We start from the raw sequence: 27,802 nt of genomic DNA on the forward strand, positions 1-27,802 counted from the left end.
TACTTTATAAAAAGAAAAGTTTATTAAACTCCAAAATCAATCCATCAAAACAAATTCAGGCATAAAATTATTTTAAAAAGGAAAAAAGAAAAAATTATAGGCTCCAGAATAGCAGGGAGAAGGGATTAAAACATTATGATTCTAAATTGAGGAAAAGTTTTTAAAAGTTAAAAAATTCCTCAGGCAAGTCTCTCTTTAACACCTGTTGGTGTTTGGCTGGTAGCTGTGTAGTGTGCAGAGTACTGACTTAGGAAAACTAGTTATTCCCTCCACACTGGCTCCCACTTTTGGAATGGCGGTGCTCTTTGCTCCCAACTTCTCTCCAGGTGTGACTTTCTTTATACCGCCTTCCCTTGGCTGGCTTCTCCTGGGATTCTGCAGAAGAAATCTGAGCACTGAAGGCAACCAACTCTTGAACAATTCATTCTGCCTTTTTTTTCCTATTCAAGTAGCCTCAGGCTCTCTAGCCCAAGGAAGGAAATCCAGATATGACCTAAACCCTTGTTTACCTTGAACCTCCAACTGACAGTTGGATATTCTACTGATTATCTGACCTTAGCCAGGGGAAATAAGCTACAGCCCTTCTCTTTGCTACAAGAAGAGCCATTCATTACTTCCTCCCCTCTGCCCACGTTTAAATCAATAAAATACATGTAGGCCACTAATAAAAAGGCTAAGAGAGTTTTATCTTTATAATGCTTTTAAAGCGGAGGTGAAGAGAAATGAATAAGCTTTATAAAGAAAGATAAGCTTTTGGCAAAAACATACTGTCCCTGGAGCAGGAAACGGAGAGGGCCACAGCATCCTTGTCTCGGAGCTGCATCTCCCTCAGGATGTGTGAGCTCAGTAACCCAAGGGTCTCCCCAGACCTCCCTCTGGCCCCGAAGCGCTTTCTTGACAGGATGCCTCTGGTGAAGGCAGCCCTGGAGCTCACTCACTTGGCTGGAGAAGCCCCAGACCAGGCAGGTCTGGCTGAGGCGGTTGGGGTACAACCCATCTCATCCCCGATGAGCACCTGCCTTGCTCTTCCCCAGTCCCTTAGGAAAGGTGAGAGGCCCTCCAGCAGCTCAGGTAAAGAAGCTTGGGCTGAGCTCCTGTTTGCCAGCAGAGATCTTCCCCAACACCCAGTTAATACATACATGCTCTCACACACACACCCCTTTATACATAGGGATAGGAGGGAGAGAAAGCTGCGGATCTTCAAAATCAGCCATTACAAAACGGAGCCTCAAAGACAGAATAACAGATCACTGAGAGATTCATAGCAGACCAAACTCCAGAAAGGAGAAAAACCTCATGTCACTCCCCACAAAGGCAACTCCAGATCTTAATGCCAGGGGTCAAGTCTGACCTTCCAGACAGCAATGAGACCTACTGGGATAAGGACAAAGTCTGACCATGGCTTGGATGGGCGTTTACCTTCATCACAAACAACAGGTAAAAGAAAAAGGCAGAACTCACGTGTGCAAGTCCAGGAACCAGAGCAGGAGCATTACAGAGAAAATTCAAGGTCTATGGAGGAAGAAATAGAAGTGATTTGGTGAGTGATGTATGTCATCTTACAACCTGGCTGGAAAGAAAGAAGAAAGACAAGAAGTTTGGAGAACAGGTTCTAAGCCCAACCCTGAAGCCCCGAGGTTCGAGTTCTTCTTACTCTGTCTCCACCAAGGGCAAAGCAGCAAATGGCATTTTGACTTGCCTTGGAGATTATTTCACCCTTCAAAAGGCAGAGGAACAAAGGGAAATTTTTTGAACCTGTTTGTCAGGTTATTTTTAGGGTGGAAATGATGGGAACCTGAGGGGGGGAAGATTTCTCCCTCCTAAAATTTATGATCGAGAAGAAAACTAAGATCAATCTGCTATGCGCCTTAGGTTTGGGGAAAGCAGATTTTCATGGGTCTGGGGAGATTCAGAGGAAGTCATTTCAAGGATGAAGTTCCAACCAACATGGATTTTACAAAGAAACGCACAGAAGAGGTTCCTCCAGGGAGGAATCTAAAAGACAACAAAAAGGTTTGGATTCTTCTCTGAAAAGCTGTATTAGAGGCAAGAGAGAGAGAGAGAGCTAATAAAAGCCTAGATATCTGTCTGAGATATGGGGAGCATGACCAAACGGCAGCAGGGAGAAGGAAGAGCTGTGAACTCCTCTTTTGTCTTTTTTCCCCATCAACAAGAATGAACTTTATACCAGGAATGACACAAATACAGTAAGTGGGGAAGAGTCGATATGAATGGGGTCTGAACTGGAAGATGTTGCCAAGAAGCCACTGTCTCTGGCAGCTCAAGGACCACCAAGAGGAAGGACTCAAAGATGGGTCATTGGAATCCCAGTTTTTCCCGATGGGAAGCCGGCCAACTGCCAGCTGGGACTTAAAAAGAGATGCTTGGAGAACACCCAGACAGGGACATCCCAAGGCTGCACTAAGAAGGCGGCGAAGGCGTGGGAGTCACTTCACTTCCCTTCAGACAGGATGTGTGCAAAAAGCTCACAGAGTCCCTAACAGAGTTACCATGCTATTCTAGTGGAGAACCTGGGAGAAACATGGCCGAGATAACCACGCAGCTTTAACAATCAGACCAGGTTGGGACCCTGGGACTAGAACAGGCATTAATGGTTCAGGCAGCCCATGGGGGAGCACTAGCCTGTGGAGGAGCACTAGCCTGTGGAGGAGCACTCCAGAGTTTAACCTTTTATCTGTGACACACGCAAAGAAGCAGAAGCTGTATTCATCCAATCTGCAGGGGATATAATGGCAGTACAGTGAACAGTGGAGAACTTGGAATCCAGGAGGGCTGAGTGCAAATTCTACCACATTCACTTACTAAGTGTGTGTCCCTGGGCAAATCGCTTGGTCTCCCTTCCTAATCTTTCTTATTTGTGAGCCTTCTTTCCAGAGCTGTGAGACTGTGAGATCCGAAAAGCGCCTTGCCAACTTCAAACCCTTCACCTTCATGGTTGTTATTGCGACTCGCCTTAGTGTCTTTGGATTCCAGCTTTCTGTTGGAACTACAAGGTGGCACTTACCTTGGCAGAATCAGCAACACCAGGGGCCCCAGTGGGCACAGAACACCCTCTCAGGCTATTTCCAGAGCCCACCTTAGGGGCCTTTCTCACATTCTACCACAGAGCCAAAGGTTGGACCATTGCCTTCTATATTTCCTTTCATTTCCTGTGGCTTCATTATGTAAATCTGTGCATCAACTGTATCTCATCTTTATTCAAGAGCTGCAGAACCATCCACAAAATCAAACATCCGTTACTAAATATTGGGGAAAATGGAAGGAAAGCTGATCATCATTCCTGGTTTCAAGCAATCCTCTGAACCTTCTAAAGCAAATGAGAAGTCAGCTGCTGTCAGACTGTGAGAGGTTTTCCAATGATGGGCTGAGGCTTCATGATTTATCTTGGAGGCAACTGGGGAGCACTCAAGATTCTGGAGCAAGGCACTAATGCAGTCAGATCTGCGTACTGCGTACTGCGTACTTTTGAAGGCTTTGGCAGCTTGTGGGGGAGAAGCTGAAACTAGAAGCACTCGCCGGGGTTTCCCTGGGCAAGCCATTAAATTCCTTGAGTTTCCTCCTCTATAAAATGGAGGTAGCACATATAATACATCCATGGTATATAAAGGGCAATTGTTGCCATCCCCATTACGATTATAGAGTTATCACTGGTAGGAAACCCCAAAGAGTGACATTTCAGGGGAATGGAAGGATCAAAAATGAGAAACTTCAAGGAGCTGAGAAATGAGTGGGAAGAAAAGAAGAGGAGCCAATGGTCTAAGTCAATTTTCCTAGGAGTTTAGCTATAAAAGAAAGCTATCATGTGATTCCTACAGGGATGGCTGGCTCGTGTAAGGCTTTTTTAAGGAGGGGATAAGACCTGCAATTGTTTATAGACATCAGGGTAAAAGAAGCTAAGAGAGAAGGAAAATTAGGTAAGAAATAAAGGATCCTCAGAGCAGCAAACTCCCTGAAGAGACTAGAAGGAAGAGGATAAAAGGCTCTTAACCTGGCTTAATTACAGTGCCTTCTTTCTATTATTTTCTATTTAACTTGTATATATGGCTTGCTTTGTATAAAAATGTTTGCAAGTTGTCTCCCTCCTTAGATTGCAAGCTTCTTGAACACAGGAACTGTCTCGCCTCTTTTTGTATTCCAGCACTTAGCACAGTGCCTAGCACACAGTAGGTGCAGACTTGGCAAAAAATAAGCAGAACTAAGAGCCTCACGGATGCAGAACATCAGATGGTTCCCAACGGTTAAACAGGGAGCCAACTTTTGCAGCCCTTATTGGGTAACGTCAAGTTGTTCTGCCCCAACCCAGTGCCATCTCACAGTATAAAGATGCGACTTTTTTCCTCCAATTGGTTTTTGGATTTTAACTTTTCCAGATGATGCTAGGCATGGTGTCCTGACTATGGCTATTTTAATCTATGCCAATTATCCAGTCTTGTAGATGGCAAACAGAATCTGAACTCCTTTTTAATGCACTATCTTGTAGTGTAGTGCTTTTATTTTATGGGAATGGATCTTCCTCTTAGAAAAGATGACTGTTCCAAATCAATTCAATTCTACTTTAATAGGGATGCAATGTGCACAGGTACAAAATAGGGACAAAGTGATTGGGATTGGGATTGGAGTACAGAGTATAGAAATCTGGAGTCACAAGAAAACAATATTGAGATAACCAAGGAAAACCTAACATCCAGAGTTTGATCTGAGCTTTGACAAGAGCTATGGAATAGAAGAGGCTGAAGAGCAGGGCTATTCCAGGCACAGGGTTAAACAGCTTGTATAAAAGCACAAAGGAAAGGGATGGGATATCATCTCTATGGAAAGGAATATAGGCCATCGTGGTTGGAATATACAAAGTAAGCAAAGAGAAACAACCATGAAGTTCACCTGGAAAGGTAGGATGATTCTGGAATATGAGGAGCTTTAAGCATCCCTAAAAGAAGTTCCTATTTTACCTAGGAGGGAACAGAAAGCCATTGAAGACTTTCAAATAGACTCCTTTCAGAGTCAGGCTTTTGCTCTAAGGAGCTATTCTGACAGCACAATCTGTGGTATGTTGATTGGTGCATGGAAACAAGGAGACCAACTGAGGGATTATTTCAAAGATCTTGTTGACAGATGAGGAGGTCTGGAACGAGGTTGAGTGGATGAGAACAATGGTATATGAACAAAGAAGTGACAAGACTTGGAGACTGACTGCAAATGGAATATGAGTGATATAAGATCTAGGGAGCAAAAAAAGGAAATGCTATGTCAAAGAGCAGGAGCAAACCTTTCTCTATGACAAACTCCTATTAGATTGTGACAACTTTTTTTTAAGTATATTAAAGAGTTTAAGTCATCTGCAATATGAATGCCATGGGGAAAACAGGTGGTCTGGGTTTCTAGAGTGGATGAAATGGTTTGGAACTGTTTCTGGAGAAAATTAACCAGATTTCCTTCCTCTACAGGATTTCTATTAATTTTTGGCAAAGTGGACAATTTTACATTCACAATGCTTTACCTTCATGAGGTGTCTCTCCAGTATGAATTCTGTAATGCTGAGTAAGCTGTTTGCTCAGGCGAAAGTTATTCCCACATTCATTACACTGATACGGTTTCTCTCCAGTGTGAATTCGCTGATGTTCAGCAAGTCCTGTCTTTAGGCGAAAGGTCTTTCCACATTCACTGCACTCATAAGGTTTCTCTCCAGTGTGAATTCTCAGATGTCCTGTAAGCCCTGTACTTCGACTAAAAGCTTTCCCACATTCATTACATTCATAAGGCTTCTCCCCAGTATGAACTGTCTGATGTTGAGTAAGATGTGATCTTTGGCCAAAAGCCTTCCCACATTCATTACATTCATATGGTTTCTCTCCAGTATGAATTCTCTGATGTCGATTAAGTTGTGTACTCTGACTGAAGGCCTTCCCACATTCACGGCATTCATACGGTTTCTCTCCTGTGTGATTTCTCTGATGCTCAGTAAGTCCTATGCTCAGACGAAAGGCTTTTCCACATTCATTACATTCAAAAGGTTTTTCTCCAGTGTGAATTCTCTGATGTTCTGTCAATGCTGTGCTAAGCCTAAAGGCCTTTCCACATTCTTTACATTCAAAAGGCTTTTCTCCAGTATGAATTGTTTGATGTCGATTAAGCCCAGCACTTCTTCGAAAAGCCTTCCCACATTCATTGCATTCATATGGTTTTTCTCCAGTATGAATTATCTGATGTCTAGTAAGCTGTGAGCTCTGGCAGAAAGTCTTCCCACATTCATTACATTCATAAGGTTTTTCTCCAGTATGAATAATTTGATGTTGAGTAAGCTGTGTTCTCACTCGGAAGGCTTTCCCACATTCATTACATTCATAAGGTTTTTCTCCAGTATGAATTCTCTCATGTTGGGTAAGTCCTATTCTCTGGCAAAAAGTCTTCCCACATTCCTTACACTCATAGGGTTTCTCTCTGGTATGAATTCTCTGATGCTGAGTAAGTCCTGCTCTCTGGCAGAAGGCTTTCCCACATTCATAACATTCATAAGCTCTCTCTCCAGTATGAATTCTCTGATGTTCAGTAAGTCCTGTTCTATGATGAAAGGTTTTCCCACAGTTCCTACATTCATAAGGTTTCTCTCCAGTATGAATTCGCTGATGTATAAATAATCGTGTGCTCAAGCTAAAGGCCTTCCCACATTCATTACATTCATAAGGTTTTTCTCCAGTATGAATTGTTTGATGCTGAATAAGTGCTGAACTCTGGTGGAAGGCTTTCCCACAGTCACTACATATATAAATTTTCTCTCTGGTATGAATTATCTGATGTCTAGTAAGCTTTGAGCGCTGTCGGAAGACCTTTCCACATTCACCGCATTCATAAGGTTTCTCTCCAGTATGAATTCTCTTATGTTCAGTAAGCTGTGAATTCCTACAGAAGGCCTTTCCACATTCCTTACACTCATAAGGTTTCTCTCCAGTATGAATCCTCTGATGCTGAATAAGTCCTGGTTTCTGGCAGAAAGCTTTCCCACATTCATAACATTCATAAGCTCTCTCCCCACTATGAATTCTCTGATGTTCAGTAAGTCCTGTTCTATGATGGAAAGTCTTCCCACAGTCAATACATTCATAAGGCTTCTCTCCAGTGTGATTTCGTTGATGTCCTGTGAACCCTGAACCGAAGATTTTCCCAGATTCACTGTATTCCAAAGGTCTTTCTCCTGAACGAATAGTTTGATGTTGAATAAGTGCTGATCTCTGGTGGAAGCCTTTCTCATAGCCATTGCATACATAAGCTTTTTCTCTAGTATGAAGCACCTGATGTTGATCAAGCTTTGAGCAGTGGCAGAAGGCCTTCCCACATAATTTACATTCACAAAGCTTCTCTCCAGGATGAATTTTCTTACTTTCAATAAACTGTAAGTTCCTGGAAAAGGCCTTCCCATATTCCTTATACTCATAACATTTCTCTCTAGTATGAGCTGGCATATTATATTCTATGAGTTCTGATATGTAATTAAAGGGTTTCCCATATTCATTACACTTGGTCTCTGTATGTATGTCATATCTAGGGGCATTCTTCTCCTTGTTCTGCTGCCTCTCAAAACTAGCACCACATTTGCGAGTTTCTCTCCAATTGAAGTCACAGGGATGATCCCTTTCTAGTCTTTCCTGAGATGATTCTTGTGACAGAAGTCTCGGATGTGAGGCTGACTCCTTGGTTGCAAGTCTAGTTTCCAAAACTGAAAGAAAGAAACAAAAAGTAAATGTCCTTTCTGTGACCTGCTGTACACACGGTTTTTATTTCCATCTCTATCAAGGAAGGTTCTTAGCAAAAATAACCTGAGCTCTGTAGGAATAAGTAAAGTATTTTCACAATCCTTCGAGGACTACATGAATACATATTACCCTTGTCCTCATTACTATGTGAAAGCCAACTGTATCCTGGAGGCTTGGGCCTGGAGACAGTCCTAGAAAGTGTCCTGCCTACCTCTGTGATGTGCCAGAAACTGAAGCAATTATTGAGTGTTGGTGACACCAGAAGAACTGTGTTCAAATCCTGCTTTTGATATGAGCTATGGGATGATGGGCGAATTGTAGAACTTCCTTGAGCCTCAATTTCCTTGCTTACAACATGGAGAAGGCAAATCAGTTAGGATGTTCTAAAATAGGAAAGGGAAACTCAGACCACACTGCTAAGAAATGTCCAAGTCACATGCTCTCTACCAACAAAACTGAAAGAGCAGGAGAAATGGATGGAAAACACAAGAGGCCATATCAGCTCAACACATAAAGAATGAATGTTCTGACAATCTGATCCAGACAGGCTGATTCACAGATTGACAGTTGACAGATTGTTAGGGTAATGAGAGAATTAAGAGATTACCTGGTCCAGGAGTACTTAACTTTTTTGTATGTCATGGACCCCTGGAGCAATCTGGTAAAACTATGGATCAGTTCTTAGAATTATGTTTTTAAATGCATAAAGTAAAATATATAAGATCACATGGTAACCAAGTAGAAAGATATACACTAAAAATATTTCTTTGAAAGTTCACAGATTCTGGATTTAAAACTTCTGATAGACTCCAATTCCTCATCTTACGATAAGAAATTGAAGCTAGCAGGTTAAATACCTTGTCCATAGTTACAAATAGCATTAAGGAGTAAAAACCCAACTTCCCCCCTTCTAACATCTATGACTGTTGAGGGCACCATCATCTTCCCAGTTCCCCCAGTATCATTCCCATCTACTCATTCTCACCCTGAATATCCAGTCTCAAGTACATCTCCTCCTCTCCTCAGACATCATCACCGTCCTGGTGCGGGCCCTCATCACCTCACAGCTCAGCCTCTGCAGCAGCTGATGAGGGATCTGCCTGCTTCGGTCACCCCCTTCCAGTTCAGTCTCCAGTCAGCCACCAAAGGGACTTTCCTATGAAAAGCAGGTCTGACTAGTTCAGAGCCCCTTCTTCCCCACTTTGTAACAGTGACATAGCCTCATGGCTCTTCTCAAATTCACTACACTCTGCTGACTTCAGGCTTTTTCATGGGTTGCCCCAACACTGGAACCTCCCCCTCTGCTTCCTAGTTTTCCCATCTGCCAGCAAGTCTCAGCTAAGGTTCTATCTTCCCAGCTTCTATTTTCTCAGTCCTCCTCAATCTTAGGGCCTTCTTTCAAACATTTTTGTGGTTATTATTCTGCTGTTTTTCTGTAGAGGTTTTGGGACCCCATTTGGGGTTTTCTTGGCAAAGATACTGGAGTGGCTTATTCTTCCTTTCTCCATCTCATTTTACAGATAAAACATCCAGGCAAACAGGGCAAAGTAATTTGTCTAGGGTCACCCAGCCACAAGTGTTGAGACTGCATTCAAGCTTGGTCTTCCTGACTTTGGGCCCAGCACTCTATCACAGTACCAGTTAGTTGCCCCATTAGAATTAATAGCTGTTAGGTTTATTATTAAATAAAATGTGGTAGAAAGATATCAGAAGAAGAGAAAAAAAAATGGCAAACTACTCTGGGATTTTTGCCAAGAAAACTCCAAGTAGGGTCACAAAGTGTCAGACACAATCTAACACATAGTAGGAGCTTAATACATGTTTAGTAATTGAGTCTATTTAGCAGGTGGTGGTGCTACTGAAAGGCCTCAGTCTACAAAAATGGAAGTGAAAGAGCAAAGAACTGGCTCAGGAAGCGATACTGTGCCTTCCTACCTCATATTGTAATGACACGAAATGAGAAGCTGCACTGACAATTTTAGAAAGAGTTTATTAGGGAATGGAGAAGCTAAGGAAAAGCACCAGTTGCTCTGTTCTCAAAGTTAACATGGACCTTTTAAGGAAAGAGGAAGATCTGAGCAGTAAGTGGCAGAATCTGACTGGGAGAGTTAGAAGTCACCAGGCAGCCTCTAGTCCCATCCATCATAACTCCAGCAGAGTCCTCCCTGAAGTAGGGGCTGCTTACAGCCTCCCCAGGCACCCCACCCCACTTTGGGGTATTTCTCCCCTAAACTCTACATTAGCCTCCTTATGCCTTCTATCTCTGTTCCTGCTTCAGCTTTCTGGGGTTACAGAGAAGAGTAATCATGGCAATAACTGCTAAAGGCTAGAGAGGCCTACTACCCACAGAGCTTGTGCCCATATACTTTGCAGTGACCTCAGTTGATCCTTATAATCATGGGAAGCAGGATGCTGTTTTTATGACCATTTTACAGATGAGAAAATTGAGGTTAACTGATTTGTCTAGAGTCACACAGCTACTAGTGGCTGGATTTGAATCCAGCTCTTTTTGACTTCATGCCCAGTACTCTATTCACTGCATGAATCACTCTCCAAATACCTGAAAACAGCTATGCTCCTCTCACTCCCTCTGCTCTCCAGGCCCTTTCCTTCTCTTCCCCTTTCCTTTTCCCGCCTTTCCTTTCCTCCCTCCCTTACTCTCTCACTTCCAAACAGCAAAAGATAAAGGGTTGCAATCGTGAATAATTTAACCAAGCAAAACTGAATACAATCGTACAATTGAAAAAATGGATCTTCAGTAAAATAAAGGCCTTCTAAAAATCCTTGAAGAATAGAAACTTTGAAATACAGAGGACTCAAGATAATAAAAAAGGTAAATATTATTAAGCAATCTAATTTTTTAAAAAAGAATTTTTAAAAAAATACCTCAAAAAAAAATCAACAAATTCTAAAACCTCAATTAAACAACAAAATAGAAATCCTGAAACTCCGAGTTGAACAAAACTGAAAGTAAAAATGGACAATTCCCCCCAAGTTTAAGAATTGTTTTATAATTAAATAAAATTAAAGACTAAATAAAATTAAGAATTGTTTTATAAAGGAAAAAACCAGTAAAACAAATAAATCATTAACTGAATTGATTAAAATGAGAGAAAATAAATTAACAAGATCAAAAATGAAAGAGGATTCACTACACATGAAGAAAAAATTAAGGATATAACTAGAAATTATTTTTCCAGCTACATGCCAATAAAACTTATGTTAAACAACTATTTATAAAGCCATAAAATATCTAGATTAATAGAATAAGAAACAGAATTTAAACAATTCAAACTCAGAAAAATAAACTAATTAAGACACAAATGAACTTTCAAAGGAAAAAAAATCCAGGACAAGAAAATTCTTATTTTAAAGTTAATGTGACTTAATATGTCTCTAAGACTGTGTCAATGTTTATTAGGGCCACTGGTCTGCAGCTTTCTTTTTCTGTTTTGTTTCTCTCCAGCTTAAGTACTGATATTCTACTTGTATCATAGGGACTGAAATGATGCCTTCTTTTCTTATGGTTGCAGATAGTTCAAGTAGTATTAGAATTAACTGTTCTTTGAAAATGTGATAGCTTTCCAGCCCTTTTTGTGGTGGCAAGGAATTAGAAATTGAGTGTATGTCTATCAGTTAGGGAACGACTGTGTAAGTTATAGTATATGAATGTAATGGAATATTATTGTTCTATAAGAAATGATGAGCAGGCCAATTTCAGAAAAGCCTGGAAAGACTTACATGAATTGAAGTGAAGTGAAATGAATACAACCAAGAGAACATGGCACACAGTAACAACAGAATTATATGAAGATCAATTATGATGGACTTGGATCTTTTCAACAATGAAGTGATGCAAGGCAATTCCAATAAACTTTCGATGGAAAGAGCAATCCACATCCAGAGAGAGAACTATGGAGACTGAGTGTAGCTCATAGCATGGTATTTTCCCCTTTACTGTTGTTTGGTCGATTGTTTTTTGTCCTTTTTTCCCCCTTTTGACCTGAATCTTCTTATACAGCATGATATGTGTAGCATTATGTTTAGAAGAAATGCACATGTTTAACCTATATTACATAGCTTGCTGTGTAGTGGTGAAGGAGGTGAAAGAAGAAAAATTTGGAACACAACATTTTACAAGGGTGAATGTTGAAAACTATCTTTGCATGTATTTTGAAAGATAAAAAGCTATCATAAATTTTGAAAAATTGATAGCTTTCAACTGTAAACCCACCTGGTCTGTAGTATTTTTTCCTTCTTGAAAGTCCCTTTGTAGCTTGTTCAATTTAAATTTTCCTGATATTGGGTTATTTAAACAGTCTATTTCTTCTCTTGTTAATATAAATATTTTATATTTCTGCAAATATTTACCTATTTAGCAGTTCTACTGACATATTACTGATAAAAGAATTAGTAATGATTCTGACATTTTCTTTAATTTTTTAATTGTGAAATCTCTTTGGGATTTTTGATTTGTTTCTTAAGTATTTTAAGTGGCACGCATTTTTCATTTATACTATGTCTCTCTCATTGATACAAGCATTTAGATATAAAATTCATCCTCATATCTACTTTGGCTTCATCAAATAAGTTTTGGTATATTTTCTCATTACTGTCATAACCTTTGATGACAATTTTCTGTTGTTACAATTTGTTCTTTGACTCACCCCCAGTCCTTTAGAATTATGTTAGTCTCTAATTACTTTTAATTCTTTCTTTGAAAACCCTTCATTGAATGTAACATTTATTGTGTTGTATTCACTTGCATTACTTCTTTTCAACATCTTGTGGTGAGGCTTTTATGCCCCAATACAAGGTCAAGTTTTGTAAAGGTGCCATATACTGGTAGAGAGAATTCTTAATGTAAATTCCTTTCTATTCCCGTTCAGTAATCACAGTTATCATATCTATTTCCCCCCCTAACATATTATGCAAGTACTTAATGTCTTTCTTTTTTGGGGTTAATTTGTCTATGTCTGAAAGGGATATGTTATATTCCCCCACTATTATTGATCTATTTCTCATTCCAATACATTTATTTTAATTATTCAGATGCTAAACTGTGCATATATATTAAGTGCTGACATTTATTGGTTATCTATGGTTATCTATATTGGTTACCTATGGAAATTAAAAATAATTTAATTTCTCTACATAGTCTCATCTTATCTTATTTGAAATTGTGACTATTATTCTTGCTGCTTAATGTTTAGCTAAAGCATGAGATTTTGCTCCAGTCCTTCATTTTAACTGTGAATTCTTATGTTTCATATTTCTTATAAACAAAATCAGATTCTCCTAATTCAGTCTGTTACCTTCTTGTACTTTACTACTAAATTAAATTCATTTATATGCTCAGTTCTGACTGTTAATTGTTTATTTTCCCCCATTCTGTTCTTGGTACTTTTCAGTCAATAAACATTTATTATGTTTCTACAATATGTGCAGACAATGTACTAAACCCTACGGAAACAAAAAAAACAAATAAATACAAAAACAATCCCTGTTCTTAAAGAGCTTACAATATACTAGAAGTAAAACAACACACAAAAAAGCAATGGGGAGAAGTCTGGGGGAGAAAAGGAAGGGAGGAAGATACCTGGCATGGGAGCATGAAGGGGAAGTCCCAAAGCAGTGCAGCTGATGGTAAATGGGGAGAAGACTGAGGTGAGTCTCCCCTGCAGTCCATGGCCCTTCCCTCCAACCAAAAGGACAGAGGGTACTGATGAGATGTGGCTACCAGGCAGATTCAACCTTGCAGAATAATGAAATTTCCCAGTGATAAATTTCCTGGGGAAGGAAGGCATGATGGAGAGATCCAGAGAAGTCCAAAAATAAGGCAGCTCTTTGCTTACAAATAAGAAGGGGAAAAAATTGAAGCCTATCATCTTCAAAATTATCCCTTTTCCTCTCTGGTGCAGCTCTTTTCATTTCCCTCCCCCATGCCCAGTGCCAGTTTTTTCTTGATTCCTTTCCTTTTATTCTCCACTTAAGGTTTCTTTCTCTAACAACTGAGTTTGTTTTCCTTGAGAATTTACTTACCTGACCTGTTAGACTCCTCTCTACCCTTCCCTTGTCCCTGTCCTCAATTTCCCTTCTGAGTTAACATCATGTTGGGGCAGTTAGATGGTGCAGTAGGTAGAGCATGGGCTTTCTATTTTCAGAGGTGTTTCTGTTTGGATTTTGGCTTCTGGTTCAAAGAATTCTGGCAGTTTCTAGTTCTAGTTTCTCCACACCTAGTATTTCCGTTTTGTCCTGATGATAGTTTTCAGGTAATCTGATAGCCTGCAGCACTGTGGTATGGTGCATAGAGACTGGGATGTGTAAATTAAATAACCTGAGCTCAAATTAGCAAGGTGGCACAGCAGATAAATCAGAATCAGAAAGACCTGAGTTCAAATCAAGCCAGAAACACTTAGCATGAGCAAGACACAAACTCTTTGCCACAATTTTCTCAAATGCAAAATGGGGTCATAATGTACCTCCCACCTTCCACATTTGTTGTGAGAATAAAATGAGAATCTTTTAAAGTAAGCTTTTAATGAATCCATCCTTCCTTTCTACCTCTCTAAGCAATGTTATTTTCTTCTAGTCTTGATTTGTTTATCTCTACATCCAGATTTGAGCTCTGCTCAAGCTCTACAAAGGGTACCACAGGCAGATTTTACTGGGTCCTGAGAACATCGGACTAGGCTAATTTCAGGAGAAAGCTGAAATGAAGGAAAGAAAGGAGGAAAATAAAAATTATTAAGCACCTACTATGTACCAGGCACTGTGCTAATTGATTCACAAATATTATTTTGATTTTCACAACAACCCAAGGAGTTGGTAGTTATTATGATAGTCATTTTGCCATTGAGGAAAGTGAGGCAGGTCAGTGAAGTGACTCACTCAGAATCAAACAGTTAATAAAGATCTAAGGATGACTGTCCAACACTATCCATTAGGTGGTTTATCAGTCACTAAGCTGCTGAACAGATTAATAAGAACAATAAAAATTATATGAGCACAGCAATATAGGTGACAAAAAAAGTGACCCACTGAAGAAGGAAATGTAAACCACTCCAGTATTTCTGCCAAGAAAAACCTGTGGTGTTCTCTTCTTTTGCATAATATAATGGTTCTCTGGGAACAGATTTCTTGGGGAGATTTTCTGGAGACAGCTTTAGTTTCAGTTCAGCTCAATAATCACCTCAAACAGCCAGCTGATAAAAATTCAAATTTTTTATTGTCTCTTCCAAAATAGCCCAGTTAGCTTTCTTTGGTTCTGAGAGCTCTTGTTGCTAGCTTCAGCCTCCAGCTCTCTCTGAATCTTGGTTCTGCCCGACTGCAGATTAGCTTCTCAATTTCCTTAATTGACCGACTGACTGACTGAAGCTCTAAGAGCTTCTTATATATGATCTCTTAAAGGTGTGAACCCAAAGGTTGACTCCTCCTCTGAGAGAGTGGGATTGTAGGTTTCTGACTTGTGAATCTCCCAAACTTGTGAACTCCAATGTGTGAGCTAATGTATGAACTCTCAAAGGTGTAAATCCTAAGCACATAAGCATTGTTTCCATCAATTCCATTGTTTCCATCAATTCCTTGTTTCAAGTTCTGGCTCATAATATCTCCCACTTTCTTTTGATTTAGAGCACAAGGTGATCATGACCTCCCTGACTTCTCAAGGAGGTGAGAACCCCAAAAAAGGTGATCACGCCTTCCCTGACTGCTCAAAAAGAAGTGAAAACACCATAAAAAGAAGGTGGTCACACCCTCCCTGACATCTCAGGAAGGGAGATGAAAACACCAAAGGAAATGGGAAATCAAATCAGATTAGTGGGTTTCTGAAGGGGCTCACTTGAAACAAGTATTCATAAATCCATCAATATGGGAGGCATTACACATAATTACATAAATTACATGAGCAATAGCAATATAACACAGGCTAGAAGTGATGTAACAAATAACATGAATCAACATGAGAATTTACACATGTCCATAAGTCCTAGAAATAGTCCAAAAGGAATCCACTGACCATTAGTTCATGTGCCAGGAATCCAATAATTCCTGCGAGCTTTGAAGTACTGTAATAATCTCGTCAACAATTTTTCATCTCAAGGAATCCAATGATTCCTGCTGGTTTTCAAGTCCTTGAAACAGTCTCATCTTGTGTTAATCCAATGATTCTTGAAGATTTTCAATTTCTTTCAACAGTCTCATTGTCAGCCATGCTCTTTCAGTGTCAGATGTTTCTTAAATCTTCTCCTTTGTTTTAATGTTTTTCTCTTTTTCTGTTTCTCTCTGATAGACAAGGCAAATATGGCTTGTTGGCACTCATCTGATTCCTTCTCCATTTGTTTCCTTCTCTGTCTGTAAAAATACAAGCAAACCCTCTCTCCCAGGCAGTTAACCTATCTAATTGTCTTCTATTTACCACTTTGGGGATTTTTCCTCATCATCTGGCAATTACGTTGGAGCTGTTTGCACTGCCCTGTTGGGTTAAAAAGCCTGTAATCTCCCCAGTTGTAATGCCTTTCAGCTGTGTGATTACTTTTAGGCTGATTAATCACATCAGAGTCCAGACCTTCTAAAGACTCTTTGGGTGTAACCTCAGGTGCTATCATGCTCCACCTTTTGATTGATACCTTGGAGCTGGGCCCTGCCTCTCATTTTCCTGTGTCAATCTATAATCAGAGGCCCAGTGAAAGCCTCGGTTGCATTTTGGACATGGGGTTTTGGGTTTTCTCTCACCCTGTCTTCTCACTCTATCTCCATATCTACACTGAGCTCTAAGATGTTCAACTTTTCCACACTGAAAGCATCTACAGTTTCTCTAGAAGTCCCTTGCCAAGAAGGACCCTGTCTTCCCATGTTCATCATAGTTTAAGTATAATAAGCATGTGTGCCCACTGTGGCACAGCATCTTAAGATCTCCTCTAATGGAGCATCTTTGTCTAGTCCCCATATAATTCTTTTGCAAATCTTATTGGCATTTTCCTTAGCCAGATGTCTGGTCATTTTTTCTGTAGCTGCATTATCTCCAATGGTTCTTGTTACAGCTGTTTGCAAACATCCCACAAAATCTGCAAAGGGTTCATTGGGAACTTGCTCTATTTTTGTAAAGGCTTTACATCCATCTTTCTGTCCAGGGAGAGAACTCCAAGCTTTTATGCAGCCTTAGAAATCTGCTCATACACTGGTATGGGATAATAAATCTGTTCTGAATTCTCTCCATAATGACCTTCACCAGCTACTTGGTCAAAAGTGATTTGTATATTAACTCTTGTTTGCCTATTTCATTGGGCTTGAATCCTACATAATTCATAATACTCTGAAAGCCACAACAAGTTTTGTCCAGGTTCTAAACATGTCCTTGCTATGGATTTCCAATCACTTGGGTTAAGATTTCATAAGACAAATTATCTAGTAACATCTTAACATAAGATGATGTAGCCCCATAAAGAGTGCAATCCTTTTTCAAATCCTTAATTTTTTCCAAATTAAAAGGAGTGTATCTTCTCCCTTTTTGCCCTGAAGAGTCAAGTTCTTCAATCAAAGGATATGCATTTATAAAATCAGATACATCTTGTCCTTCATTTTTTGCCATAATCAATGCCTTTTCTAATTTTGCACAGGATCCTTAATAGGTGGTTCTGATTGCATTACTGCCTCTCCCCCTCCGCTTTCTCCCTCCACCCATGAAGGGTTAATTGAGAGGGTAGGATCATGAGATGAGGAATGATCTAATTTCTCCTGCTGTGAAGTATCACATTCAAAATTGTACTTAACTCCATTTTTATCTGATTCTTCCTCCTTTTCACCTAGTTTAGTTGACACCAGTTCAGATCAATAATCACCTCAAATGCAGCCACCTGATAAAAATTCAAATCTTTTATTGTCTCTTCCAAAATAGCCCAGTTAGCTTTCTTTGGTTCCGAGAGCTCGCTGCTAGCTTCAGCCTCCAGCTCTCTGTGAATCTTGGCTCTGCCCGACTGCAGATTAGCTTCTCAATCTCCTTGACTGACCGACTGACTGAAGCTCTAAGAGCTTCTTATATATGATCTCTTAAAAGGTGTGAACTCAAAGGTTGACTCCTCCTCTGAGAGAGTGGGATTGTGGATTTCTGACTTGTGAATCTCCCCAACTTGTAAACTCCAATATGTGAGCTAATGTGAGAACTCTCAAAGCTGTGAGCTCTAATGTGTGAATTCTCCCAAAGTTGTAAATCCTAAGCACATAAGCATTGTTTCCATCAATTCCATTGAGTTATCACCTTGTTTCAAGTTCTGGCTCATAACAAAAACCCATGAACAATATTAAAATGCTATGGGATCACAAAGGGTCAGACACAACTGAACCACAAAAATGGCAATACATGCAAAAAGTTTTTGACAAAACACAACACTCATGTTTTATTAAAAATGCTAGAAAACATATGAGTACATGGACCTTTCCCTAAGAAGGGAAACTGTATATATTTAAAACTAAGATCCAGCATTATATATATTGAGGATAAATTAGAATTCTTTCCAGTAAGATTGGGATTAAAGCAAGAATGCCCATTCTATTTAACATAGTTCTGAAAATGTTAGCTATAGCAATAAGACAAGAAAAAAAAATTGTGGGAAAGAGAAAAAAAAAAAAAAACACTTTTTTTCTGATAATTTGATGGTATATCTAAGAACCCTAGAGTCAAGTACAAAATTGAAACAGTAACTTCAGCAAAGGTGAAGAATGTAAAATAAAGCTACCTAAATCATCAGCTTTTCTACATATAAATCAGGAAGAGATTAAAAAAAGAAATACTTAAAATACTGGGGACTCTACCAGCCAAGACACACAGGAATTATATACTCCAACTATGAAACAATAACAGCACAAAGGAAGGCAGACCTAAATAACTGGAGAAATATCGATTAGTCAGAGGAGGAAAAAAATCAATATAATTAAAAAGGACAATAGTGCCTGAATTAGTTTATTTAAATTAACCTAAATTAATTTATGTCATAGCAATCAAACTCCAAAAAGTGGTACTTAAGAGGAGTAGGAAAAACGAATTCATCTGCAGGAACAAAAGGTCAAGAATCTCAAAGGAAATAATGAAAAAAGGTGGGAAAGAAGAAGACCTGACAATACCAGAGCTCCAACTATACTGTAGAGTAGTACACTGTCCACTGCAGGGACCATCAAACTGATTTTCTCCAATCTGCTGGGTGGAACAGACTACAGTCACAACAAACACTCATTAAGTACCTCCAATTTGCCCAGCACTGTTAGGCACAGTGGGATACAAAAGGAGGTTGGGGTTAGGACCTCCTAACACTGATTCCAACTGTCTCTGCCCTCAAGGTTCACACACTGAAAAGAACCACGAAGAGACAAGCTGTAGCCAGGGTGACCAGTAGGGGGCGGGCGCTGGCAGGGAGAGGGGGCAGGCTTCCCACAGGAGACCAGGGCTGTCAGCACACGGGGAGAAGGCAGAGAGCAGGGCTGCAGGCGGGGGCGTTAACGGTCCAGCCAGGAGGCCGGCGGCACCGGAGCCAAGAAGACATGTCAGGGAGAAAGGTCGAAGACTGGAAAACGAGGAGGGGGCTTTCTGTCAGTCCTGAGGGTGCCAGGTGGTCGCTGCCACTTAATGAGCAGGGGGTGACGGGGTGGGAGCCATGCTTCTGGGGCAGGCCACCCTTTGGAAGGCAACAAGGGCCAGGCGGGGGCAGTGTCCGGACAGAAGGCGGCACGTGCCAGACCCGTTAAGGATTCTGACCAATAGAACGGTCGGCTCTGCCCGTAAAAGACATGGCGGGAGGGACAGACTGCCGAGCACAGTGACTCACCCACTGACGGACAAGAGCACAAGGAAACTTGTCTCGTATGCACGAGACTTTATATTGTTCCCCCACTGTTAATGGTAAAAGATGGAAAGGGGGATAACTGAAAAGATCCACTTAGAGAAATGAAAACAAAACCCTTGGTTATCAAAACCTCCTTCGTGCGGGAGTGCACAGCTCCGCCACCAGAGGACCCGACAGTGGGAGAACTCTGGGAAAGGTACTTGAAACAAGGCCAGCAGGGACTCATAGCACTTACTGGTGTGACTGATGGGATGATGGTTCTCTAGTTCCCATATACTTAAGGTGACGTAACTCTAGTTCGCCCTTGGCCCGTGTGACATGGTGATGGAATGTTCTACAGCTGGCACGTGTTCAGTGTGTGCAGCGATGTAATCGTACTAAGGTATTTAAGGGCTGAGAGGACTTGAATCCTCCATCTCTGATCCCTCGTGAGTCTCCTCCCTTCATCACTTCTCCACCTAAGACCAAGGCCTGTCCAGAGGCTTCCAGAAAGCTAGTCTGGACATGACAACTCTATGCTCTCCGGCCCTCGCCACTTGGCCCGAGGGGGCACCTTCTCACCACCTTCTTGCTTTCTGGATCCTACTGCGTGTGAAGGAGGGGGGCCGGGCACAGGGAGCTTAATAAATGCGCGCTGCCCAAGGCGGTGGGAGAGGCTGGGGTGGAAGGGCCAAGGGGAGGGGGATGGGCTCCAGGAGGCGACTCAGCCCCCTCCCCGGACTCCCGCCAGCACAGGTCCCTGGCCCTTAGGGGACGCCTGACTCACTCACCTGCTCGGCTGCTTCCTGGGGCGTCTCCCTCGGGCACCCACGGTCCTTCCCCTCGCTCCAGCTGGCAGACCACGTGGGCACTGGAGACAGCAAGCCCTGCGCATGGGAAAGGGGAACATTGGAGCCCCACAGTCCCCCGGGGGCCACTCTTAGCCCTGGACAGTGGCCGTGAGGAGGGCACAGACGCCTCCAGAAGGGCTCTAGCATCATCTCCCTACAGCCACGGGCACTGCCACCTGGCCACACCCGGCCCCCACGTTCATTCCCTCTCCCCTGTCCCGGGGCAGCGGGGTCCTCACCCAGGCCCACCAGGTTCCGGTAGTTCTCCAGCATCACCTCCCGGTACAGCTCCTTCTGGCCCGGGCCCAGCTGCCCCCACTCCTCCCGGGAAAAGTCCACGGCCACGTCCCGGAAGGTCACGGAGCCCTGAAGGAGCAAAGACCCTTGTACTTTCCCAGAATCCCTCCCAGTATCTGGGCTTGCCCCGGGGGAAACACTGAGTGGGCTCCTGCTGTATGCACCAGCCCCCACTCTACTGCTCATGTAACCTGCAACAGCCGTGGGGGAGGGGCCCAGGCGCCCACTTTCCCTCAGAAATGGCTCCGTGAACTTGTCTTATATAAGAAGCAACAGACCCAGAATAAAAAAAAGGGGGGGGGAGGGGGAATCTCTGAAAAATAATTCTGAAAACCTGACATTTGGGGCAGCTTGGCGGCCAGCACAGGCAGGAGGCCCCAGACCCTTCCTGGCTGGGAGAGTGACCCTGGGCCAGTCCCCCCAATGTCCCCAAACAAAGGAAAAACCCGACGGTCAAAACCCGGCCCCCGGGGACTCAGCAGGGCAATGAGACCACCCACGGAGGTGCAGCTTCCCCTGCGAAGGACCCAGGGGGCGCTCGAGCACCGCCACCTCCCCTCCCTCCTCTGTCCGGGGGCTGGCTGGGGGGGACTGCCCCCCACAGTGGGGGAGGGCCAGTGCAGGCTGGGGCTTGGATGGGGGGGAGGGGGCAAGGGAGGGGGGGAAGGGGGAGAGGCAGCCCCCAGGGACCCCGCCCCCATCCCAGAGCCCCAGCCCTCTCTGGTGGAGGTCAGCAGGGAGCCTTCCAGCCCCGGAGGCTGAGGCCGCGGCTGTCCCTGGGCCAGAGCTTTCTTAGGGAGGAAGGACAAGGAGGGGGCGGGGGACGGAGGTGCAAGCAGCGCCCCCGAGGGACTTGTGTGTCTGCGGGCGGGGCCGAGCTTTCAAGGCCCTCCTCGGTCCGGTCCAGCGCCGACCCCTCCTCTCCTCAAGCTTCCTCTTCTGGTCCCCCTGGCGGCCCGGGGCACCTCTGATAGCGGCCTGGGGGCACCTCTGATAGCGGCCCCGGGGTGCCCCAATACTGACCCCGGGGCTCCCGACAGCGGCCTGGGGGCACCTCTGATAGCGGCCCCGGGGTGCCCCAATACTGACCCCGGGGCTCCCGACAGTGGCCTGGGGTACCTCTGATAGCGGCCCCGGGGTGCCCCAATACTGACCCCGGGGCTCCCGACAGCGGCCTGGGGTACCTCTGATAGCGGCCCCGGGGTGCCCCAATACTGACCCCGGGGCTCCCGACAGCGGCCCAGGGCACCTCTGATAGCGGCCCCGGGGTGCCCCAATACTGACCCGGGGCTCCCGACAGCGGCCCGGGGCACCTCTGATAGCGGCCCCGGGGTGCCCCAATACTGACCCGGGGCTCCCGACAGCGCCCTGGGGGCACCTCTGGGGCTGGTCTAGGGGCGTGTCTCCAGCCAGGGCCCCAGGGATGCCAGCGACCTCCGGCTCCCACTTACCCGACAGGCCCCGCGTGCTGGGGGCTTGGCAGCCATCCCACCTTCCTCGGGCCGCCCTCAACTTCCGGAAAGGTGGAATTGGGCCAAGGCCGGCCTGCGGAGGAAAAGGACGGGCTGAGAAGGGCAGGCCAGGCCCCGCCCTCCCGGACCCCTGGATTCAGGGACCCCGAGGTCGGCCGAGGGGTTCCCAGCAGGAACGTCGGGGCCAGAAAAAGATGGAGACAAACGGAGCTCCTCCACACTGAGCGGGGTCAAAGGAGCCCAAAGGGCACAAGTCCACAAAAAGGCAAACCCCGGGGGCCTGGGGAGGGTCTGCCAGGCTGTAAGGAAGGGTCTGGGGGGGATACGGAGAGATTCCCTGCCCGAGACAGAAAAGGTCCAGACAGAAGGAGAGGATGGGGTCCCACGGGGCAGACCCGAGTCCCCCCAGGAGCCTGGAGCCCACCAGGAACATGGAGCCCCCTAGCGGAGCAGGGAGCCCCCACAGGGGCAGGCTCTGTATTCTTCCCCACACGGTGGTGCTCCCCTCCCCCCAGCGCCCCCCAGCCCATCCATCTCTCCACGCTCACTGGCTCCGCGCCTGCCCTCGGGGACTCCCCGGGAAAGCAGGAATGAAGAAAGAGGAAGGGCGGAGGTCCCCCGGGGCGCTTAAGGCCTCACCTAGTCCTAGGGCCAGGGACTCTGGGGGTGTGGGGAGGGCCCCAAACCTGGGAGGTCACGGGGGGGCTGGGAGGGCTCCCACGTACCCCCCAACCAGTGAGGGGCGGATTCACAATCAGACCCCAGAGAGTGGTCACGTGGTCTGGGGGGGTCCCTCAGAGCAGCAGGACCCCGGGCTTGGGGGGGCAGGCCGGAGCCTCAGGGCTACCTGTAATAAGGGGGCGTGGCCGAGCCAGGACTGGGGTGGAGGTGGGGGGAACAGACACCAGGGGGGCACGACCTGGGACAGTTCATGAGATGGAGGGGGAGGGACAGGAGGCGTTCCTCCAAGGGGACCTCCGAGGCCTGACTCCAAACCTCAGCCAGGATACTCTGGGTCTTGAACCTGCGTTAAGGGGAGCGCACGGCCCGCTAAGACAGTGGGGATCCTGGGGGACCAAGGGGTGTCCCGGTAGGTGTGGGAACGCCGCGGAGACGCCCAGTGGGCGGGGAGAATAAGGGGCGCTGACCAATGGGCGCGCACGCTGGCCTAGGGGGCGGGGCTTTCGAGCTCGGACTGCGCACTCACGGCCAACCCTGTTCCTCTCCCCCTCTCTGAAAGCTCCGGTCGGCCGTAGCTTACTCTGGATTCGGGTTCCGCGGCCCAACGGAACCGGCGACAACGAAAACGCACAGGATGACGAGGCCCTGACGTAGCGGAAATGACGGAGTCCTCTTCTCTTTTCCCTCCTCCCTCCTCCCCTTTTCCTCCCCCCGCTCCTCTCACACGCCGCGTCGGAACCCTGCAGGAGACGAAGGACGCGCCCGTCAGGCCTTCTGGGAAATGGAGTCCGCCGCCCCGGTTCAGTGCTGCGCATGTGCAGAGCCCACTTAGCCGATCTGGGCAAGGTGGACTGAGTCTCGGTGAAGCTCCCCCTCCCCCCCTGCGGGGAGTTGCGGCGTCAGCGCCGCTTGCTCCTGGGGACTCTGGACGCGCCAGCGGGGCCCAAGGAAAGGAAGGCACCAAGAGTCTTGGGCCCTCTCCGGGGGGTCCAGCCAAAAAACCGACGAGACACTTGTCACGCTGCTGAGCCCCTCCCGGAGAGCGCCGGGCCCAGTGCCGTGCATAGGGGAAGCCTCCATAAGGGCTCCGCGCGGCGCGGGGAGGGCCGGGCAATGCACACCGCACACATTTTCATACTTGGCGCGTCCGTTTTGCTGTTTTATTCTCTTCATTTTCATTAAAAACGTATTATTTGAGGAGGGGGTTTCTAGGAAGAAACCTAAACGACACAAGGCTGGAAAATGCTCGGCTCAGAGAGACGGGCCAGAGCTGGCTAATGTCCGCCCCCCAGAGCCCAACCTGGCCTCCCTGACGTGCCCCCAGCTGCCCGGCCTTCGCCCAGAGGCTGCGAGGGGGTGCGGGGGGGGGCGGTGCTACTGCGAGTTAGGGAGTCTGGGGCCGTTTGTGCGGAATGAGGCAGCGGGAGAGAGGTGAAGCTTACAAAGGAACTGAAGGACTCCGCGTTCCGGGGCGGAGCCTGTCGGTCACCCCTTGAGGGAGAGGTGATGGATTCGGGCTGCACGCGGAGACCACACAAACACACACACCTCATGGCTGATGATCTGACTATATATTTGTTCCAAGGGCTTCTTGGTCCGTTGGAAAGAGCAACATTAACTTAAGAACGAAGTAGTGAGATTCGAACCCTTCTTGTTTGAATCCATCAGAACTAGGGGCGGCAGGAAGCCTGTTTTGATTGGCTCAGAGCTTGGCCACGCCCCAGGAAGCTTTTGCCCAAGGTTCTAGAGCTAGCTTAGAAATAGAGCTGGTTTGGCTCTAAGGCAAAAGCGGCAGTGACGTGGGGTCAAGGAAGAAGACCCGAGGGAGGTCATAGAGGGATCTCCAGGCAGAAGACAGAGCCCACCAGCAGCACCCACCCCTTCGGAGGCTAACGAAGTACCAAGAAAATTCTGTTCCTTCCCCCGCTTCTTCTGCAGCCTGTCAACGGTCTGGTTCCTGGGAACCACAGAAGTGAGGAATTATTAAAGATGGATATAAATGCAAATTAGGCAGAAGGGCCAACCTCTGCCAAAATGTAGGGATTTTCCCCCGTGGGGGTTGAGGTGATGATGATTGTACTCCAATCTAGTATAAACCCCCCTAAGCAGAAGGAAAGGGTACCATGATATGGCCCCTAGGCTTTCAACTTCCTGTCTACTGTAATAGAATTACACAAAGAAAAGACACAAATAGTCCGAGCCCTCACAGAGCTCAGGTCCTTATGAAAGAACACCAGCTTATAAGTAGGTACACAAGGCAACGTCCAGAGGAGACCAAAGGTAAGTTTAGGGCTCAAGGGGTCCTGGAAAGAGCTGGGCAGAAGGCATCTGAGCGGAGGAGAAGGCCAGGGATTCTCAGTCAGCATTCTCTCTCCTATGGGGGGAGGCCATGAAGTAGAGGTGAGGTGGGAAAGAAATGTCCTGCTGGAGGAAGAGACCATGGATTGCCTGAAGGAAACTGCAGCATGAAAGAAATCTGGAAGGAGAGGCTGGAGTCAAAGAGCTGCCCATGGCAGAGATTCAGGGATCCCCTGAAGGCTGAGAAAGCTCAGCTGTGCACTTAAGGAGATTACTTTGGCCCCTATGGAAGAATGGAGTAGAGCAAAAAGAAACTGGAAGCAGGACACCAACAAGGAGACGATTACAATAGACTGTGCAGTAGGGTGGCCTTATGTGAATGAAGAAAAGGGTGTGAAGGAGACAGACTGGACAAGGCTGCTCAATTGGCTGGATGTGGAGAGCAGGAAAATGATGGAATTGGGGGCCTCCAAAAAGGATCTAGCCTGAGCAAGTATCTTTCTGTGTTACTGAACTCTTTCTCTGTAAATGAGAAGATGAAGAGTGGATTCTTGCCAAAGTGTCATTACTGTCTCAGAAAATTAAAAGTCTAAGTCATATGCTGTAATTGTAGCATTTGGAAAAGGGAGTGCTGTGGGTTTTGAGGAAGGACTAAGTTAATTAGGGAACTGCTTTGTCTATATGGTTCCATTTTAGGTAGAAATTGTTCTATGTCTCTGTGTGTATGCACCTGTATTCAATAAAACTTATACTTTGGGAATATTCTTATATTTATTCATATTCTTTCATATCTTTCATGAAAATGTTATTTATGTTAGCATATAAATTATTTTCAATGATTTAATTTTTTAAAAGATTTTGTAAATGATAAATATAAATATAACTCACATAAATAAAAACCCTTTGGGATCCTCAATAGTTTTTAGCAATGGAAAGGAGTCCTGGGACCAAAACCACTACTGCTTTAGTGATTTGCTAATATTAATTTAATCTCACATCCTTAACTCAATAAATTCCAGTGTTTCTATATTGCCTCCATGATCAAATACAAAATGCTCAGCATGGCATTCAAGCCACACCCATAGCCTTTTTCATTTATGCTTTATTGCTTTCTACTATATATATACACAGACACTATAGAGAAAGTATATGTTATAGACCCACACCAACACTGTATACTAAAATAAGGTCGAAATGAGTTCATGATCTAGACATAAAGAATAATATTATAAATAAATTAGAACATAGGATAGTTTACCGCTCAGATTTGTGGAGAAGGAAGGAATTTGTGATCAAAGAACTAGAGATCATTATCCATCACAAAATAGATAATTTTGATTATATTAAGTTAAAAAGGTTTTGTACAAACAAAACTAATGCAGACAAGATTAGAAGAGAAGCAATAAATTGGGAAAACACTTTTACATCCAAAGGATCTGATAAAGTCATTTCTAAAATATATAGAGAACTGACTCAAATTTATAATAGTTCAAGCCATTCTCCAATTGATAAATGATCAAAGGATATGAATGGAATTTTCAGATGAAGGAATTGAAGCTACATGTAGTCACACAAAAATATGCTCCAAATCACTATTGATCAAAGAAATGGAAATGAAGACAACTCTGAGATACCACTACACACCTATGAGATTGGCTAAAATGACAGGAAAAGATAATGACAAATGTTGGAGAGGATGAGGAAACTGGGACTCTGATACATTGCTGGTAGAGTTGTGAATGGATCCAACCATTCTGGAGAGCAATTTGGAACTATGCTCAAAAAGTTATCAGACTGTGCCTACCCTTTGATCCAGCAGTGTTACTACTGGGCTTATATACCAAGGAGATCTTAAAGAAGGGAAACAGACTACCATGTGCAAAAATGTTTGTGGCAGCCCTTTTTGTAGTGGCAAGAAAGTGGAAATTGAATGGATGCCCAACAATTGGAGAATGGCTGAATAAATTATAGTATATAAATGTTATTAAATATTATTATTCTATAAGAAATGATGATCAGGATGAATACAGAGAGGGCTGGAGAGACTTACATGAACTGATGCTGAGTGAAATGAACAGAACCAGAAGATCATTATACATGGCAAAAACAAGATTATACAATGGTCAATTCTGATGGATGTGGCTCTCTTCAACAATGAGAGGATTCCAACTAGTTCCACTTGCTCAGTGATGAAGAGAGATGGATACCCAGAGAGAGGCCTGTGGGAGCTGAGTGTGGATCACAACATAGCATTCTCACTCTCTCTGTTGTTATTTGCTTGCATTTTATTTTCTTTCCCAGTTTTTTTTTTCCTTTTTGAGCCAATTTTTCTTGTGCAGCAAAATAACTGTATAAATATGTATACATATATTGGATCTAACATGTATTTCAACATATGTAACATATATTGGACAACCTGCCATCTAGGGAAGGGGGTAAGGGGAAGGAGGGGAAAATTTGGAACAAAAGGTTTTGCAAGGGTCAATGAGAGAAAAATTACCCATGTATATGCTTTGTAAATAAATAAAGAAAAAAGAAAAAAAAAAGAAAGTTATATACTCTCTACACATATATACTATATATATATATATACTATTTATATGTACATGCTATATGTGTAT

General features: G+C 44.3%; 1 protein-coding gene across 1 annotated transcript; it reads right to left on the reverse strand.

The window, feature by feature from the left end:
- Positions 1-27,652, reverse strand: LOC127545852 (zinc finger protein 420-like). Its single transcript, XM_051973348.1, has 6 exons — positions 22,182-27,652; positions 20,673-20,799; positions 20,374-20,469; positions 5,519-7,732; positions 1,462-1,512; positions 1-375 (listed from the first exon to the last, which is right to left on the reverse strand). The coding sequence occupies exons 1-5, from the start codon at positions 22,215-22,217 to the stop codon at positions 1,493-1,495; spliced, it is 2,493 nt and encodes an 830-aa protein (XP_051829308.1). The 5' UTR covers positions 22,218-27,652; the 3' UTR covers positions 1-375; positions 1,462-1,492.
- Positions 27,653-27,802: the final 150 nt, after the last annotated feature.

Source organism: Antechinus flavipes, chromosome 1 (assembly GCF_016432865.1).
Source record: "Antechinus flavipes isolate AdamAnt ecotype Samford, QLD, Australia chromosome 1, AdamAnt_v2, whole genome shotgun sequence".
NCBI classification, from domain to species: domain Eukaryota; kingdom Metazoa; phylum Chordata; class Mammalia; order Dasyuromorphia; family Dasyuridae; genus Antechinus; species Antechinus flavipes.